We start from the raw sequence: 17,612 nt of genomic DNA on the forward strand, positions 1-17,612 counted from the left end.
GCAATAAAAATGCATTTATTTGGGAGGGATATCCTCGAACTGAAAAAATGAACATAGGTTTGGAAAGAGCTTTAGAAAATGATATCTAGGTTTAGGGATTGTTTTGATGTTATTAATTTTAACATACCAATAACTTATCACTTTTTATTCCATTTTTAGAGATGGCACAGTAATAATGGAAATCAAATAGACGGAGGTAAAAGAAGGTAAAAATATTTCTAATTATATTTGTTACTGTCTTTTAATGATTCAGACACTGACAGGCAAGTGATGGCTATAGCACTATCATACAGATCATATGTATTCCCGGCATTTTAGGTTATATTCTTTAGGTAAAGACAACTATTTAATGATAAATATATTAGGAATAGAAATTCAAAATGTGACTAACATTAGACAATATATTATGTTACTTTCTTGGTGAATGCTCAGCAAAATAGTGATCTAAAATAAAATAACCCCTTAACTTCTCTCACTGCTTAACAGAATAACAGCCTCATGGACCTAGTATTATGTAATTCAAACTCCTAATTCTTCATGACATTCACATGGCTTTGTATGCAATATTTAATTAAGATATAACTAATTTATTTTACACTTAAGAAAGTATTTGTGTCACTAGAAACAAAGCCCAGATTTCATTTATTTTTCCTTGTGCCTCTCAGCAGGTTTCTGCCATGAGTGAAAGGGGAACAGACAATCACTCCGAAGTGACTGACTTCATCCTTTTAGGCTTCAGGGTCCGCTCTGAGCTCCACATTCTCCTCTTCCTGCTCTTTCTGCTTGTGTATGCCATGATCCTTCTGGGTAATGTTGGGATGATGACCATTATTATGACTGATCCCCGGCTGAACACACCCATGTATTTCTTCCTAGGCAACCTGTCCTTCATTGATCTCTTCTATTCGTCTGTTATTGCACCCAAGGCCATGATCAACTTCTGGTCTGAAAGCAAGTCCATCTCCTTTGCAGGCTGTGTGACCCAGCTCTTTCTCTTTGCCCTCTTCATCGTGGCGGAGGCATTTCTCCTGGCAGCCATGGCCTATGACCGCTTCATTGCCATCTGCAACCCACTCCTCTACTCTGTCCAGATGACAGCACGTCTCTGCATGCAATTGGTGGCTGGTTCCTATTTATGTGGCAGCGTTAGCTCAATTCTTTTGACCAGCGTGACATTTACTTTGTCCTTTTGTGCTTCCCGAGCCATCGACCACTTTTACTGCGATTACCGTCCACTTCAAAGGATTTCTTGCTCTGATCTCTACTTTCTTAAGGTCGTTTCTTTTTTCTTATGCAGCATTATTATTTTGCCTACCATAATTGTCATTATTGTGTCCTATATGTATATTGTGTCCACGGTTTTAAAGATAAGATCCACTGAGGGACGTAAGAAAGCTTTTTCCACCTGCAGCTCTCACCTGGGAGTCGTGAGTGTGCTGTATGGTGCTGTGATTTTTATGTATGTCATCCCTGACAGATTTCCTGAGCTGAGTAAAGTGGCCTCGTTATGTTACACCCTAGTCACTCCCATGCTGAATCCTTTGATTTACTCCCTGAGAAACAAAGATGTCAAAGAAGCTCTCAAAAAACTTCTGAAGAAAAATCCTATTCTTTGATTATTATCTCTTTTTCTCCATGGATACATGGATTTTGTATTTCTTTCATACTCCTTTTGACCATTAATAACATTTATTCTATTAAACGTCATAAATATATTAGCAGAACCTTTTCCTGGTGAGGTACCTGGGACATTGTTCATCCTGATATTGGAGATGTCCTGGATATCAGAGAAGCACTTTTCAAGATTTCCCTTACCATTATCTCAAATAACATTCTATTTCACAGTATTGATTTGTATTTACTGAATGGCTTGCTGCTGGGCACGACTTTTATATGTTAATATAGTGTATAAACTGTTTTGTGAGATGTTTGTTTTGGGCTTTCTCCTTGCTTTATAACATAATCTCCAACATTGACAAGAATGTCCAACTTTTTTTTTTTTGAGCAGCAGGTAAAAATTTATTAGACTATAAGATTAGAAAGGTAGAATAGTAAGAAAGCTCTCTTTACGGAGAGGGAACATTCAGAAGTGAATGCCCCTCCAACTTGTTTTTTAAAATATTATGTTTTCTAATTATATAACTACTTTGTTTTAGCATGTTATATAGTTATTGAATTTTCATTTTGAATCAAGTATCTGAAATGTATTATATTAGGAGGAAGTAATAATAATAAAATACATATAATAATAAATAATAATAAATAATCTTAGCTATAAAGATTAATTTGGGAAATTTTATATCAAATTAACAGGCATTGTAGCATGTTCTGAGACATTGCTAGTTGCTAAATCCTAATGTAAGGAACCAAAATGGTAGAGAGAGAACTACAAACATTTTTGAGCAACCAGTGACTCAGTTTGGGTTTTCATACATTGTTTTCCTGGGTTAATTATTGTGAAGAATATTTAATAAAGGTATAGAGCAAGTTAGCCATTAACATTGTGTGTTGTCCAAAATTTACTCATCTATACCTGTGAATATTCACTTATTTGATTAATTTATTGGGTGTGTAATATGTCTTGTGTAGGCTCAGGTATAAATAATCTTATTCTTTAGGGAGCTTATAGTCCAGTGTGAGAATCACATCCTGCATGCAAAACCAATCCAAATCCACAGAATTTTATGCCGAAGATAAACATACAGATTACAAAGTAGGGTGCTTGAGAGGGTGTCCTGACAATTAGGGAAAGTCTTTAGACTGTATTGAAGATCTATTTAAAGGGCTAAGTTTGGAGGCAGTACACTACTATATCAGTTCATGTTATTGATGTGGGCTTGAAGTATACCAATGTAATAGAAAAAAAAAAGTTTATTTGGAAAAAATTGTGGGTTAAGTACACAAAACAAAGTAACTGCTTAGTATGTGAAGAGTACACCAAGGAGGTGTGTTTCATAATTTTTGGTCTTATATGATGTTTCTGGTGATGGTGCCAATGGATAAAAAGTAAAGGAACTCTTAGCAAAGTAAGAATAAGGGAGCATTTCCTTAACTTGAAAAAGAACATCTATAAAAACCATTATATTTAATGGTGATGAAGTAGAAGCTTTCCCACTAACATAGGAATAAGGCAAAGATGTCCCTCCTCACCACATCTTTTCAGCACCCTGTTGGATGTCTTAGGCAACGTAATAGACAAAAAGGACGTAAAAGTATTATGGGCTGAATGATGTCTTCCTAAACTCATATGTTGAAGCCCTAACCTCCAGTACCTTGGTATGTGACTATATTTGGAGATACAGCCTTCAAAGAAGTAATCTAAATAAGGCTGTTACAGCTGGGTACTAATATAGTTTGGCTGGTGTGTTTATAAGAAAATATTAGGACACACAAAGAGACATAGAGGTGCATATGGACTCAGAGATGACCATATGAAGAGGGAACAAGAGGGCAGATGCCTGCAAGTCAAGGACAGGAGCCTTAGAATATTTACTTACGGCACGCTGATTCTGTACTTCCCGTCTTCAAAACTGGGAGAAAAATATTTGGCGGTTGGGGAACCAAGTCTTTGGTAGGTTGTTATGGCAGCCCTAGCAAATTACTATAAAGCATTATACAGAAATGAAGAATACATCAATCTTTGTTCACAGGTGACATTTGTCTATGTAGAAAATTTGAAAGAATTTCCCAAATACCCTCCTAAAACTAGTATGAAATATAGGAGTGTTTCAGGATACATGGTTACTATACAAAAGTTCATTGCTTTCTGTATACTAGCAATGACCAAGTAGAATTTAAAATAAAAAACACAATGCTATTCATATTATCACTTTTGCTAATAAAATACTTAGGTATAAATTTCACAAAATATGTATAAGATCTCTAGGAAGAAAAGTATAAAGTTCTACTGAAGAAATCAAAGAAGACTTATAAAAATGGAGAACCATTGAATGTTCATAGAGAGGAAGGCAATATTGACAAGATGTAATTTCTTCTCAACTTGCTCTACATATTCAATGCAATCCCAATAAAAACTCTAGCAAGTAACTTTTTTGTTATTGACAAACTATATATTTATTTATTTTTATTTTTGTTTTTGTTTTTTTTTTGACAAACTATATATTTAAAATGAAGCTATATGAAAAGGTAACAAGCCAGAATAGCCAACACAATATTGAAGGAGAAGAACAGAATTGGAGGACTGATGATACTGCACAACTTCAATTATACACAACTACACATCTACACTAATCCAGATAGTGTGGTATTGATGAAAGAATAAACAAATAGATAACTGAATAGAACAGAGAAACTAGAAATAAAGCCACATTGATAGACTCAACTGACCTTTGCCAAAGGAGGAAAGCAAAGAGGATACAATGGAGGAAAGACAGGATGTTCAATAAAGAGTACTAGAACACCTGGACAGCCACATGCAAAACTGTGAGCATAAACATAGACTTTACAGCATTCACAAAAATTAACTCAAAGAAGCCATAAATTTAAGTATAAAACACAAAATTACAAAACCCTTAGAAGATAATTGAGGAGAAATCTGGATGACTTTGTGTTTGGTGATGCCTTTTTAGATACAATACCAGGGCATGATCCATGAAAAGCATAACTGATAAATTGAACTTCACTAAAATTATAAAATTATGCTCTGTAAAAGCATTTTTAGCAATTAAAAAGAAAGACATAGTCTCAGGGAAAATATGTAGAAAAGATGTATTTAATAAACGTTATGCAAAAATGCAAGGAGCACTTAATACTCAAGTATAAGAAAACAAACAACCCTATTAAAAACTAGACAATGACCTTAACAGACACCACTCAAGGAAGATATGCAGGTGGCAGATAAACATAGGAAAACGTGTTCCATACCATATACAATGAGGGAATGTCGTGTAAAACAACAATGGGATACCACTATGCACCTATCAGAATAACCAGAGTGCAGAATACTGACAACATCAAATCATTGCATGTGGAGCAACAGGAACTCTTAACCACCACTAGTGGGTAATGCAAAATAGTACAGCCACTTTGGAAGACAGTTTGGCAGTTTCTCACAAAACTAAACACATTCTTACTGATCTATGATCTACCAAGTATGCTGCTTGGTATTTATCCAAAAGAGCTGAAAATGTATGTCCATACCAAAACTAGCACATGGAAATTTACAGCAGCTTTATTTATAATTGCCAAAATTTGGAAACAACCAAGATTTCCTTCAGCAAGTGACTGGATCAATAAACCATGGTATATTCAGGCAATAAAACATTATTTAGTGCAAAAAAAAACCCCACATTGAACTATCAAGCTGTGAAAAGACCAGGAGGAATCTTAAAGACTTACTACTGAGTGAAAGAAGCCACTCTGAAAAGAATACCTATGTATGAGTCCAAATATGGCATTCTGGAAGAGCCAGAACTATAGAGTGAGGAAAAAGATAAGTGGTTGCTAGGGCCGTGGGTGGAGGAAGGGATGAACAGCGGGGTAGAAAAGATTTTTAGGGCAAAAGATTGTATGGCTCCATCATTATGGATACATGTCATTTATATTTGTTCAAACCGATAAAATATATGACACCTAGGGTGAAACCTTAAATAAACTGGATTTTGGATGATGATAGGTGTGACCATAGGTTCATCACATACCAATCTGGTGGGGAATGTTGGCAATGGAGGAAGGTATGCATCTGTGGGGGCAAGGGATATCAGGTAAATGTCTCTGTACCTTAAACTTCTCTAAAATGTAAAGTCTTAAATAAAAAAGAAACAAAAAGAAAGAACAGTATACTACTGCTACTACACCCCTATTAGAATGGCCACAATAGAAACCACAGACTCTACCAAATGCTGGCAAGGATATGGAGGAACAGTAATCCTCAGTCATTGCTATGGTGAATGCAAAATGGTATAGCCACTTTGGAAGACAGTTTTTCGATTTCATGCAAAACTAAAAATCCTCTTACTATACAATCTAGTAGTTGTGCTCCTTGATGTTTACCCAATCAAGTTGAAAACTCTCACGTCCTCACAAGATCCTGCACATGAATGTGTCTAGCAGCTTTATTCATAATTGCAAAAACATGGAAATAACCAAAATATCCTTTGGCAGGTGAATGAGTAATGGACTGTGATGGAATAACATTCAACCCTAAAAAGAAATAAGCTAAGGGGCACCTGGGTGGCTCACTCGGTTAAGCATCAGTCTCTTGATTTCAATTCAGATCATGATCCCAGGGTCCTGGGGGTGAGCCCCATGTCAGGCTCTGTGCAGGGTGGAGAGTCAGCTTAAGATTCTCTTTTTCTCTCTCTCTCTATCTCTCTCCCTCTGCCCCTCCCCCGCTCATTCTCTCTCTCTCTCTCTCTCTCTCTCTCTCTCTCCCTCTCTCTCTCTCTCAAAAGTAAAATAAAGTAAAAAAATAAAAAAATGAGCTAACTCTCAAGTTGTGAAAGGACATGAGGTGGCTGTAAATGCATGTGATTAAGTGAAAGAAGCCAATCTGAAAAGGATACATACTGCATGATTCCCACTATATAACATTTTTCAGTTATTGTACGTTTAAACTCCCGAATATGTGTTTGAAATAACTTTTGTATTTTTTTGTGTTTTGGCTTGTTTAGTTTTTTACCTGTATCATTCAATCTGTTTGCTCTGAGAAATGCTTCGTGTCCCTTTCCAGAGGCACAAGCTTAGGCTTGTGTGTACTCTTGGATGACAGTGGATTTATTGGGTAAGCTTTGGCTGTGTCCTCCCCTGATCATTTTCTTGAGTGATGTGCCACTGTAGGTTTCCCACTGAGCATAGAGACTCCACAAATTTTCTTGTTCTATTGTTTTAAAAAAATTGTGTGACATCTATTTCTCTATTGTCTCATCCAATTGTTTTGGCCCCCTCTGCAAGGATGATCTTTAAGGCCAGTCTTTGAGGTTTGTTCTAATCCCAGAAGGGCCTTCTTAGCTGTCTCCTTACCTGGTTCTCTAGTAAACATCTAGTTGGTCTGCAGTTTGTTTTTTTCTCTCATGAAGCTATCAGCCTCCTCTTAATTTCTTATCACCAAATGTGCATTGTGTTTGAAAGTCACTTATGCTAGAATTTTCCCACACTTTGTTCCAAATAAAGTCAGTTCACCTGAGGAGAGTTTGGAGCCTCTGTTATTATTGCCTACCTTTCATTCCAGGTAAAGCCTGTTCAACTGTTCTCGAACTGGAGAAGAAGCAGTGGCCCATTTCTCTCAGAGACACACCCTGGTTTTATGAGCAGATTTCTGCTGAGGTCAGTAGCCTATGGTCTTCTAAGCTTACCTCTCCTGGCAAAAAACCTCTATCCTTTGAACCAATGCAATTGAAGTTGGAGCCTTATAATTCTTGGCCTATCATGCTTGGGGTAGACCTTCTATAATATGAATGGTTCCTGAGTAGAGGTAGAGATCTCTAGACATTTTAGTTACTCTTGCCTTGAGTAGAGCTTCTGCAGCATGGAGCTGGAGGGGATAAGAAATGTTTTCAGCCTGCCACTCTCAAGGTGATAGGGTAGCCCTTGACTGGGATCTAGGGGAAGAGGAGTCTGCACTTGCCTGTGTGCTTCCTATCATGCTGGACTGGGAGAGGGGAGAGACAGAGTAGCCCTGGTTCAAATACATGTCATGTGAATGTTCATATTGCTGTTATTCACAATATCTAAAAGGTGATAGCACCTCAATTGCCCATCAGTTGTGGGAGGGGAGATGTTCTAAATGGGTAAGGGGCATTAAGGAATCTACTCCTGAAATCATTGTTGCACCATATGCTAGCTAACTTGGATGCAAATTAAACAATAAATAATTTTTTTAAAAAAGCCCATCAATTGAAGAGTGCATAAACAAAATTTGGTGTTTGTGTACAACAGAAAATGGAATGCTACTGAATAATGAAAAGAATGAGTTACTTATACACATGACAAAATGGCTAAATTCAAATTCATTTTACTCAGTTAAAGAAGCCTGCCAGGAGACAGTGCATATCATATGCAGATTAAATAGGTAGATAAATAGATGGATGTGCAAAAAAAAAAAAAAAAACAAAAAAAACAAACAAACAGATCACTGGTTATGTGGGAATGGGATTGGAAGGAGACATGATTTAAATAGGGGCATGATAAATCTTTCTGAGGTGATAGAAAACTTCTGTATCTTGGAGTTCCTGGCTGGTCCAGTAGGAGGAGTAGGCAATTCTTGATCTTAGGGTCATCAGTTCAAACCCCATGTTGACTGTAGAGATTACATAAACAAATTTTTAAAAACTTTAAAATAACAGTCTGGTATCTTGGTCTGGAGAGGGTTTCATGATGTATAAAACTGCCAAAAGTCAGAATTGTATACTCTGAAAGAATACAGTTGATTTCACACCAACTATTTCTCAATAAAGTGATTGAAGAAAGAATTGGGCAGATCTTTTTTAGGTTGAAGGAGTTGCATTTTAGAGCAATGACTCAGAGGTCTCTCTCTCTCTCTCTCTCTTTTGTTTCTGGATTGAAGTTTTAATTTTGGCCTAAAAACAGGAAACTACCGAAGGCATAGAAAATATTTATGATATAAAAAACCTCAATGATTAAGTAGGCACAAACCTTTTACTGTAATTGTTAGCATAGCAGGTGTGGAGTGAGGATTCACTACCATTAACACTATCATTTAAGTTAAGAAAACTTTACTAGTTATTGGCAGTGCAGTCATCTGTAATGATTCTTTAATGGGAAGTCATCAGATGAGTTTGAAGAAGTTCCTTATGTGCATTATGTTTTAGACAAGAGGGTGGGTGAAATAGGTGAAAGGGATTAAGAGTACACTTATTATGATGAGCACTGATAACGATGTATGGAAGTGCTGAATCACTATATTGTACACCTGAAACTAATATAACACTGTATGTTATAAACTCTACTGGAATTAAAATAAAAACTTAATAAAAAATCATATAATCTCAAAATTAAAATATTAGCTATATATTATTAAAATGGTTTTGTATATGACTCAACAAACTACAACACTGATTTGTTTATAAGTGGTCCTATAATGCATATCATATTCAAAGAATTACATATACATATATATTTATGCATTTCTGAATCTATTTTGATTCATTATATTAACATGAGAGCTAATATTGTCATTATTATTCAATATATCCCTCCTTTAAGAATTTACACTGTACAGCACATGTATCCTTCTTGAATCAAAAGTAAAAGGGTAAGAGTAATTTCCTAACAGGAGTGAGAATAGAATATACCTGAATGCAATTCCTATAGCAACACAGAAATTACTTGACGTCAGGAAAAGGGAATAGGTCAGAATTGAAAAATTATTGTGCATATCTTGCCATGGTGAGGTCTGTTAGCTTCTACATCAGCCTGAGGATTCTTTCCTGAGTCAGCTGCATGACATTAGACATATATTGTTATAGGTTCAGTGATACATCCGGTGATCTTTCTGGGTGTTCTGATCAAAGATATCCTGGTATGAGCATGCGTGTGTGTGTGTGTGTGTGTGTGTGTGAGAGAGAGAGAGAGAGAGAGAGAGACAGAGAGAGAGATAGAGATAGAGACACTATGTAAATGTTTGTATATATGTGCATGCGTGTCCGATGGTGGTTGTGGGGTGCAGCACATGGTGAATATAGAGGAACATTGTTCTCCCATGGCAGTCAGCTCTATTGGTAGGGTCTTTTTTTTTTTTCTCAGTTTGATAAAGGATTACTAATATCATTGGATGAAGATTTAAAAAGTTAGGATCCTCTCTCATTTCAGGTTTATTCCAGAGTGTTACTTAAGGGTATCTGCATTTTATTCATAGGGAGGGTTAGTAAACTGTGCCTCTTTCAACCTAAACATGTTTCTGCTTCATCTCAGGAGACACAAGACACAGTGAGTCCTGTATTTTCCCTAGTGATCTGCATTTTTTAAAATGTGGTTGAAGAGATGACATTTGTTAAAATATAAGAGAGGATTCTTAGAGAAAGACACGGGTAGAGAGATGAGTAGATACAGCATTTGATGATTAGATAACTATTTTGCATTTAATTGGGGAATGGGCTAGATGGGTGATGGGTATTAAGGAGGGCACTTGTGATGATCAGTTACTGACTTCTACTCCTGAAACCAATATTACACTGTATGTTGGCTAGTTAAAATGTACATTAAGAAATAGCACTAAATAGAAAAAAAAATAATTGGGGCTTCTGTTGCCTTTTTGATCATTTTACAATTTTTTCCCTTAGTTTTCTGCAGAGAGAAAGGTAAAGACTGAAATAACAAAGTAGTAAGTGTTTCTCAAGCTCTGTCTATGAAAATGAAAACAGATATGCTTGGAGAGCTGGAGACACATCATGGCACAGAGGGAAGACAGAGGGGCAGAGAAAGTTAGTGTCTTCCTGTCTCAGACGTAACATGAATAGTGTTGAGAGCAGGAGGAAAAGACAAATCTGATGTGGGTTTAACAAACATATGAAATTTACATAATTCAATCATTCAAGTGACTCTATGGTGGAGATTCTCTTATACACCCCATTTTTCAGGAGGAAATAACTATGTGGAGATACTATGTAACTTACCCGAAGCTACAGGGGCAAAAACAGAATTTGAAAGCTCTGTCTGACACCTGAGCTTATTTTCTTAACTCTTACCAATGAACTTATCTTACCCTTATATTGCCTTCCTCATTATGAGGTAGCATTTCTCCAGCACAGATGCTCAAACATTAGCATCATTACTCACTTCTAGGTCATTCTCATGTGATCAACCAGCAATCAGTATTCAGCTTACTTTACCTTCAATTCTAAAGGTCATCTCTTTCTTCACTGTCCCTAATAAGACTCCGTCCATTAAAGCCACCATAACCTCTTGGATGACCACACACTTTCTGGGATTACCGTCTTTCTCCCAAAGAGTACTTATCTTCCTCAAAGCTACCAGTATGATTTTCGTATAATGACAATTTGAATACAATACTGTCTTTCTAAAAATTCCCAGTGCTTACCCCCGTCTACAGAATAAAGGTCAGCTTCCTTGGCCTGACATATATGTTAGTAAATCTGTATGATTTCCATGAATTTCCCTTTAAGTCTCATGCTTCACTCTTGTCTTGTGTGTTACAAATCACTTATAAACCACATGAAGTTCACCATCAAGTTATTTTCTCCATGTGCCCAGAAAGCTATTTATTTCATTTGGCTTAATGCTATTTGTTTTAAAATGTGCTTAGGAAGTGTTCTGTGACCATAGAACCACTCACCTTTAGAGACTACACTTTCTTTGTATTTTCCATAAATGTCTTTTTCACTGGACTAATATATGGCAGTTTAGTTCTCTATAGCTATTTCCCCCGGATTTCATGGTGAGCTAGGACTGAAATTATTTATACATAGGGAATTTCATAGGACAAGAAGGCATCAGAATTCAATAATTATCAATGTGATGAATTAACTCTCACTAGCCATATATAACAAAAAATGAATTGTCCTTATTTTTGGTTCAGTTTCATTACAGTTATCTTGTGAAAGGGAGGATTTGCAAGAATAATTGATCTAAGTCAGAGAAACCATTAACTAAGTGTTTCACTCACTCAGTTCTTACACAGTTGAGTGACTCACATGTCACCCTTAGGGTGACCTTATATCATAAGGTTATCTACCAATTATACACATTATATAATTATACACATTATATAATATTTGTTACTGAATCCAGAGGAAAATAAATCCTAACATCATCCTTATAGAGCCAGCAGTAAATTTGGAATATATTTTCCTTAAAATCAAATTACATGGCAATCATTGTCTTTACTCAAATAAAGGTGAAGTATGGAGAAAGCTCTTCCACCCCAAAATCAACAGCTAGGCAAAATATAGACCAAATGTATTCTTCAGCTATAGGTACAAGGGATTCAAATAAATAAACTTTCTAAAATTGAGAATTTCAAAATCATTGGGTGCATTGTTTGCATCGATGCCTCCCAGACTGCCATAATGCCCCTTCCTTTCAGTTATGTCACTGTTAAGATAGAATTAAGTAAAAGTATTTTTTTCCCCAGAATCTTTCTCAGAGCTTCTTTGACATCTTTGTTTCTCAGAGAGTAAATCAAAGGATTCAGCATGGGCGTGACTAGGGTGTAACACAACGAGGCCACTTTACTCAGCTCAGGAAATCTGTCAGGAGTGAGATACATAAAAAACACAGCACCGTACAGCACACTCACGACTCCCAGGTGTGAGCTGCAAGTGGAGAATGCTTTCTTACGTCCCTCAGAGGAGCGTATCTTGAGAACTGTGGACACAATATACAAGTAAGAAATAATAATAACTATGATGGTAGGCAAGATGATGATGCTCGATAAGAAAAAGGAAATCATCCTATAGATGAAGAAGTCAGAACAAGATATCCTCTCAAGTGGGCGAGTGTCACAGTAAAAGTGGTCAATGGACCGAGAGCCACAAAAGGACAGAGTAAATACCATGCTTGTCTGAAGAATCGAGCTAATGCAGCCACAGATATAAGAACCAGCCACCAACTGAATGCAAAGATGTGTTGACATCTGGGAAGAGTAGAGGAGTGGGTTGCAGATGGCAATGAAGCGGTCATAGGCCATAGCTGCCAGGAGAAATCCCTCCGCCACGATGAAGAGGGCAAAGAGAAAGAGCTGGGTCACACAGCCTGCAAAGGAGATGGACTTGCTCTCAGACCAGAAGTTGATCATGGCCTTGGGTGCAATAACAGATGAATAGAAGAGATCAATGAAGGACAGGTTGCCTAGGAAGAAATACATGGGTGTGTTCAGCTGGGGATCAGTCATAATAATGGTCATCATCCCAACATTCCCTAGGAGGATCATGGCATACACAAGCAGAAAGATCAGGAAGAGGAGAATGTGGAGCTCGGAGCTGACCCTGAAGCCTACCAGGATGAAGTCAGTCACTTCCGAGTGATTGTTTGTTCCCCTGTCACCCATGGCAGAAACCTGCTGAAAGGGACAAGGAAAAATGAACAAATGAAACCTGTGCTTTGTTTCTAGTGACACAAATACTTTCTTAAGTGTGGAAAAAATTAGTTATATCTTAATTAAATATTGTATATGAAACCATGTTAATGTCATGAAGAATCAGGAATTTGAATTAGATAATACGAGATCCATGAGACTGTTTTTCTGTTAAGCAGTGAAAGAAGTTAATGGGTTATTGTATTTTAGGTCATAATTTTGCTGAGTATTCACCAAGAAAGTAACATAATATGTGGTCTAAAATTCATCACTTTTTGAATTTCTATTCCTAATATATTCATTGTTAAATAATTAGCTTTACCTAAAGTAAAAATGTAACCTAAAATGCAGGGAATACATATAATCTGTATGATAGTGCTATAGCCATCATGATTCACTGTCCGTGTCTGAATCATTAAAAGACAGTACAAAATATATTTAGAAATATGTTTACCTTCTTTTATGTACAATCTTTGGTTTCCATTATTACTGTGCCATCTCTAAAAATGGAATAAAAATCATAAGTTATTGGTATGTTAAAATTAATAACATCAAAATAATCACTAAACCTAGATATCATTTTCTAATGCTCTTTCCAAATCTATGTTCCTTTTCTCAGGTCAAGGATATTCCTCCCAAATAGATGCATTTTTATTGCCTTGTTATATATATTTTACTTCCATTAGTAGGTGTGTGAATCACACAGATTCACTTAGCCATTTTCTTTAGAGCAGAGAAGAAGCTGATAAACATTCTAATGCTCACATGACAGTGAATAACTTCTATCAAAGCTGTGTCAATTCAAGGGCTGTCACTCTTTAGTCAGGGCAAGCCAATTAAGGAATATATATTAAAGGAGAGTTCCTTTCTTATATTCTATTATGCCTTATATATCTTAAAATGAGGACAATGGGATGACCATGGATATTTGAGGACCATAACAACCTTCGGTCTCCAGAGTCCATGATCACTTGGTAGAATATCAACAGTACTTACTTTACTTCTGATACCTTTCTGCAGGAGTTTTCCACATTGAGGTTTTGTTCATCCTCTGTGATGGATTCCATTGGGAGAGGAGCAATCATAAAGTCAATTATGGAGACAGAAGTACAGGCTCAAGGGCTGTTGTCCATGAGGACTGCAGTAACCTCAGACATAAGCAATTAATCTAATAATAGTCCATATATGAGGAGCTTTTCTTCTCTGGTTATGTGTATCCTTTGGGAAATTTCTCTGGACTTTATTTTCTTCATTGACAAGGAAAGACATTCTGGTAATTACCATAGCATAGATATTGGTAAGCATAAGGAAACAGATTTAAATGTTTGTGATATATAAGTTTAAAAAGAATGAATATATTAAATCATCATAAATTACATTTGCTATGCTTTAAAAAAAGATAGAAGTTAACTCCAAATTATGATTTACCTGTATTTCCTGATGTCGATGTGTTTCATGCCATGACAAATGCCCTCTAAGTCACAAATTCAGATAATGTTTTGCTAATTCTAAGCTTTCTTATGTGTAAATACTAAATTTTTGTAAAATATAGTGGAAGAAATGATAATTTAAAAAATATTCTAAGAATTCTTAGCATGAAATTGTATAAGAGATCATGATCTGTATTTAAAAATCCTCAATAATTATGTGTGACTAAAAGACTACAGTAAAACCAAAGACATAATACTCTATTTAATGAAACAGTGTATTATAATTATGCAAATGCCATTTTCCCCTGAAGATTTCCATAATTTAATTATAATTCTACTTTTAGAAAATCTTTTTTATTTAAAAATTATTTCTAGAATTATCTGGATTTTTTTTAGTGTGTACACAGCAACACATATGGGCCCGGCACGTTCCTTTATTATAATGCAGGATTAGTAAAAGTTTGGTAAGTGTAGGAAGAGTAAATAGTTTAAGTATCTTAAACTGGAAATTATTAATGAAGGTGAATTGAGGCCTGTGAAGTTTGGAAAGGCTGGAGGAATTTCTGGGTGACACTGTAATAATGACCCTTAGAGCAATATAATAAGATTCACAAAGATAGGCTACCATCGGAGATACAATTTAAAAACAGTGAACCTTAACTGTGGTCCAGAGATCAGATACATGGAAAAAAAAGATGTCACTGCTTCCTCATCCATCAAAATAGCTTCTCTAAGGAAGTTGGGGACTCAACAATGCTGCAGAAAATAGCCCATATGTACCCACAACCTTCCTAAGGTGACACTTCCATAGTAGAAAATGTTGAAATTTTCTACCAAATTCTGAGTTTGTGTGGGTCTCATTGGTAGAACAAAATCTGTGCCAGGAACCATAGTATTAGGAGACATTTGAACTTTCCAACATCTCCAAGGGGAAAGCACAGGTGGTAGAGTTTCGCTATCCAATTGATCAAATGTACCAGAATCCAGTTCCTTAAACTGCCCACGATGGCATTAGCAATAAAAACATGCTAGTGCTCAAAATACATAAGAACACTACCTGCCATTCACTAGTCTGATGGGACATAAAGAAACCCTCCACAGATTCAACGATTGAAATCATTCAATGTGTGTTCTTTGATGATGGTCAGCTTAATATAGAAATCAGTTAACTATTAGATAATTAGTTGAGAAGGGTCTAATGGCATGGACATTAAAGATACTCCCTAAAACTCAATAGATTGAAAAGCACTCAAATTAAATTTTGACTAACTTTGAACTAAATAGTGCACTATGTTATGTCTAAACTTTTGCAATTCAGTGAATGAAGTACTTAGAGGGATATATACAAAGCAATATAGGTAAAGACTATAAACAAGAAAAACAGGAACAACTGGATTAATCTTCTATTTTAATATAGTGAAAGAGAGCATAGCAAGTCAAAAAAATGAGAGTAAATTTTACAGGTGAAAAAAATCATGAAACAGAAAAATATCGATAGTATAGGATATTCACATGGCTTAACATGTTTTTTTCTACTGGCTATTTTAGTATGTCTTATTGAGTTTTTAATTTTAATTCCAGTATAGTTAACATACATGTCATATTAGTCTCAGGAGTACAATATAGTGACTCTTCAATCGTGTACCTTATTCAATGCTTATCATGATAAGTATACTCTCCAATCCCCTTCCTTTATTTCCAGGATCTCTCCAGTCACCTCCCAACCTCCCCTCTGGTAACCATCAGTTTGTTCTCTGTAATTAAGAGTTTGCTTCTTGGTTTCTCTCTCTCTGTGTCTCTCTCCTTTTTCCTTTGCTATTTATTTTTGTTTCCTTAATTTCACCTTTAAGTGAAATCATATGGTATTTGTCTTTTTCTGAGTCATCTTGCTATCTCCATTATCCTCTCTAGCTCCGTTGATGTCATTGCAAGTGGCAAGATCTCATTCTTTTTTATGGCTGCATAATACTCCATTGTATATTTAGACCACATCTTGTTAATCCATTCATCTATCGATGGACACTTGGGCCACTCCATAGTTTGGCTGTTGTAAATAATGCTGCAATATACATAGGGTGTGTGTATCCCTTTGAATTAATGTTTTTGTATTTTTGAGTAAATACCCAGTAGTGTGACTGCCAGATCAGAGTGTAGTTCTATTTTTAACTCTTTGAGGGAACTCCATACTCTTTTCCATAGGGGCCGCACCAGCGTGCGTTCCCACCAGCAGTGCATGAAGTTTCCTTCATGGAGAATTGCATCCTCACCCGCACTTGTTTCTTGTTTTTGATTTTAGCCATTCTGACAGGTGTGAGCTGATCACATGGCTTAACATTGATTCTCAGAAAGACCAGTAAGATGTATAAGACCCTAACCAAGATATCAGTGGAAAAACAGCAACATTAAGTCACAAGTCTCAGGAAAGAAAACGGGATAGCACTACAGACAGATACTCCTGATATTAAAAAATATATACAGTTGGCCCTTGAATAACATGGACTTGAGCTGCATGGGTCCACTTCCATGCACATGTTTTTTTCAACAAATACAGTACAGTGCTGTAGATGTACTGTCCCTTCCTTATGATTTTCTTAATAACATTTTCTTTTCTCTAGCTTACTTAATTGTAAGAAAACAGCATATAATACATATAACACACAAAATGTATGTTAATCAACTGTTTAGGTTATTAGTAAGTCTCTGGTTGTCAGTAAGCTATTAGCAGTTTCATTTTTAGGGAGTCATGAGTTATATGCAGATTTTCGGCTACATAGGAGTTCTATGTTCCTGACTCCTGGTCAAGGGTTCAACTGCATAATAAACAATATTTTCATCAAAAATTAAAGATTTGTTAAAATAAAAAAATTGAAGAGATCAGGGTGATGTATGAAGGAGAAATATACATTTTTAAATGTCTACTAAAACAATTAAATTTTTATTAACAATTTTCCCATGAACAATGATTCTCTTGTAATTGGCTCCACTAGTGTTTACTACTAAACATTTAAGAAAGAAACAAGACCATTGTTACAAACCCAAGAATGATCATAAAGGCAATATTTCCTAGCTGTATTTATGAGTCTCTCATAGTTACAATTTAGAAATTAAAATACAAATTAGAGGTGTGTCTATCTCATAAATTTCACTCCAAAACCCTTAAACAAAAATAA

At 35.8% G+C, this 17,612-nt stretch overlaps 2 protein-coding genes across 2 annotated transcripts; one reads left to right on the top strand and one right to left on the bottom strand.

The window, feature by feature from the left end:
* Nucleotides 1–649: 649 nt before the first annotated feature.
* On the top strand, nt 650–1,616 carry LOC106982809 (olfactory receptor 9K2-like). Its single transcript, XM_015080985.3, has one exon. The coding sequence runs from the start codon at nt 678–680 to the stop codon at nt 1,614–1,616; it is 939 nt and encodes a 312-aa protein (XP_014936471.1). The 5' UTR covers nt 650–677.
* A 10,406-nt stretch (nt 1,617–12,022) lies between these two features.
* On the bottom strand, nt 12,023–13,036 carry LOC106982797 (olfactory receptor 9K2-like). The gene has a single exon (XM_015080975.3). It carries the CDS (start codon nt 12,983–12,985, stop codon nt 12,023–12,025), a length of 963 nt encoding a protein of 320 aa, XP_014936461.1. The 5' UTR covers nt 12,986–13,036.
* Nucleotides 13,037–17,612: the final 4,576 nt, after the last annotated feature.

The sequence above is a fragment of the Acinonyx jubatus genome, chromosome B4, assembly GCF_027475565.1.
Source record: "Acinonyx jubatus isolate Ajub_Pintada_27869175 chromosome B4, VMU_Ajub_asm_v1.0, whole genome shotgun sequence".
NCBI lineage: Eukaryota > Metazoa > Chordata > Mammalia > Carnivora > Felidae > Acinonyx > Acinonyx jubatus.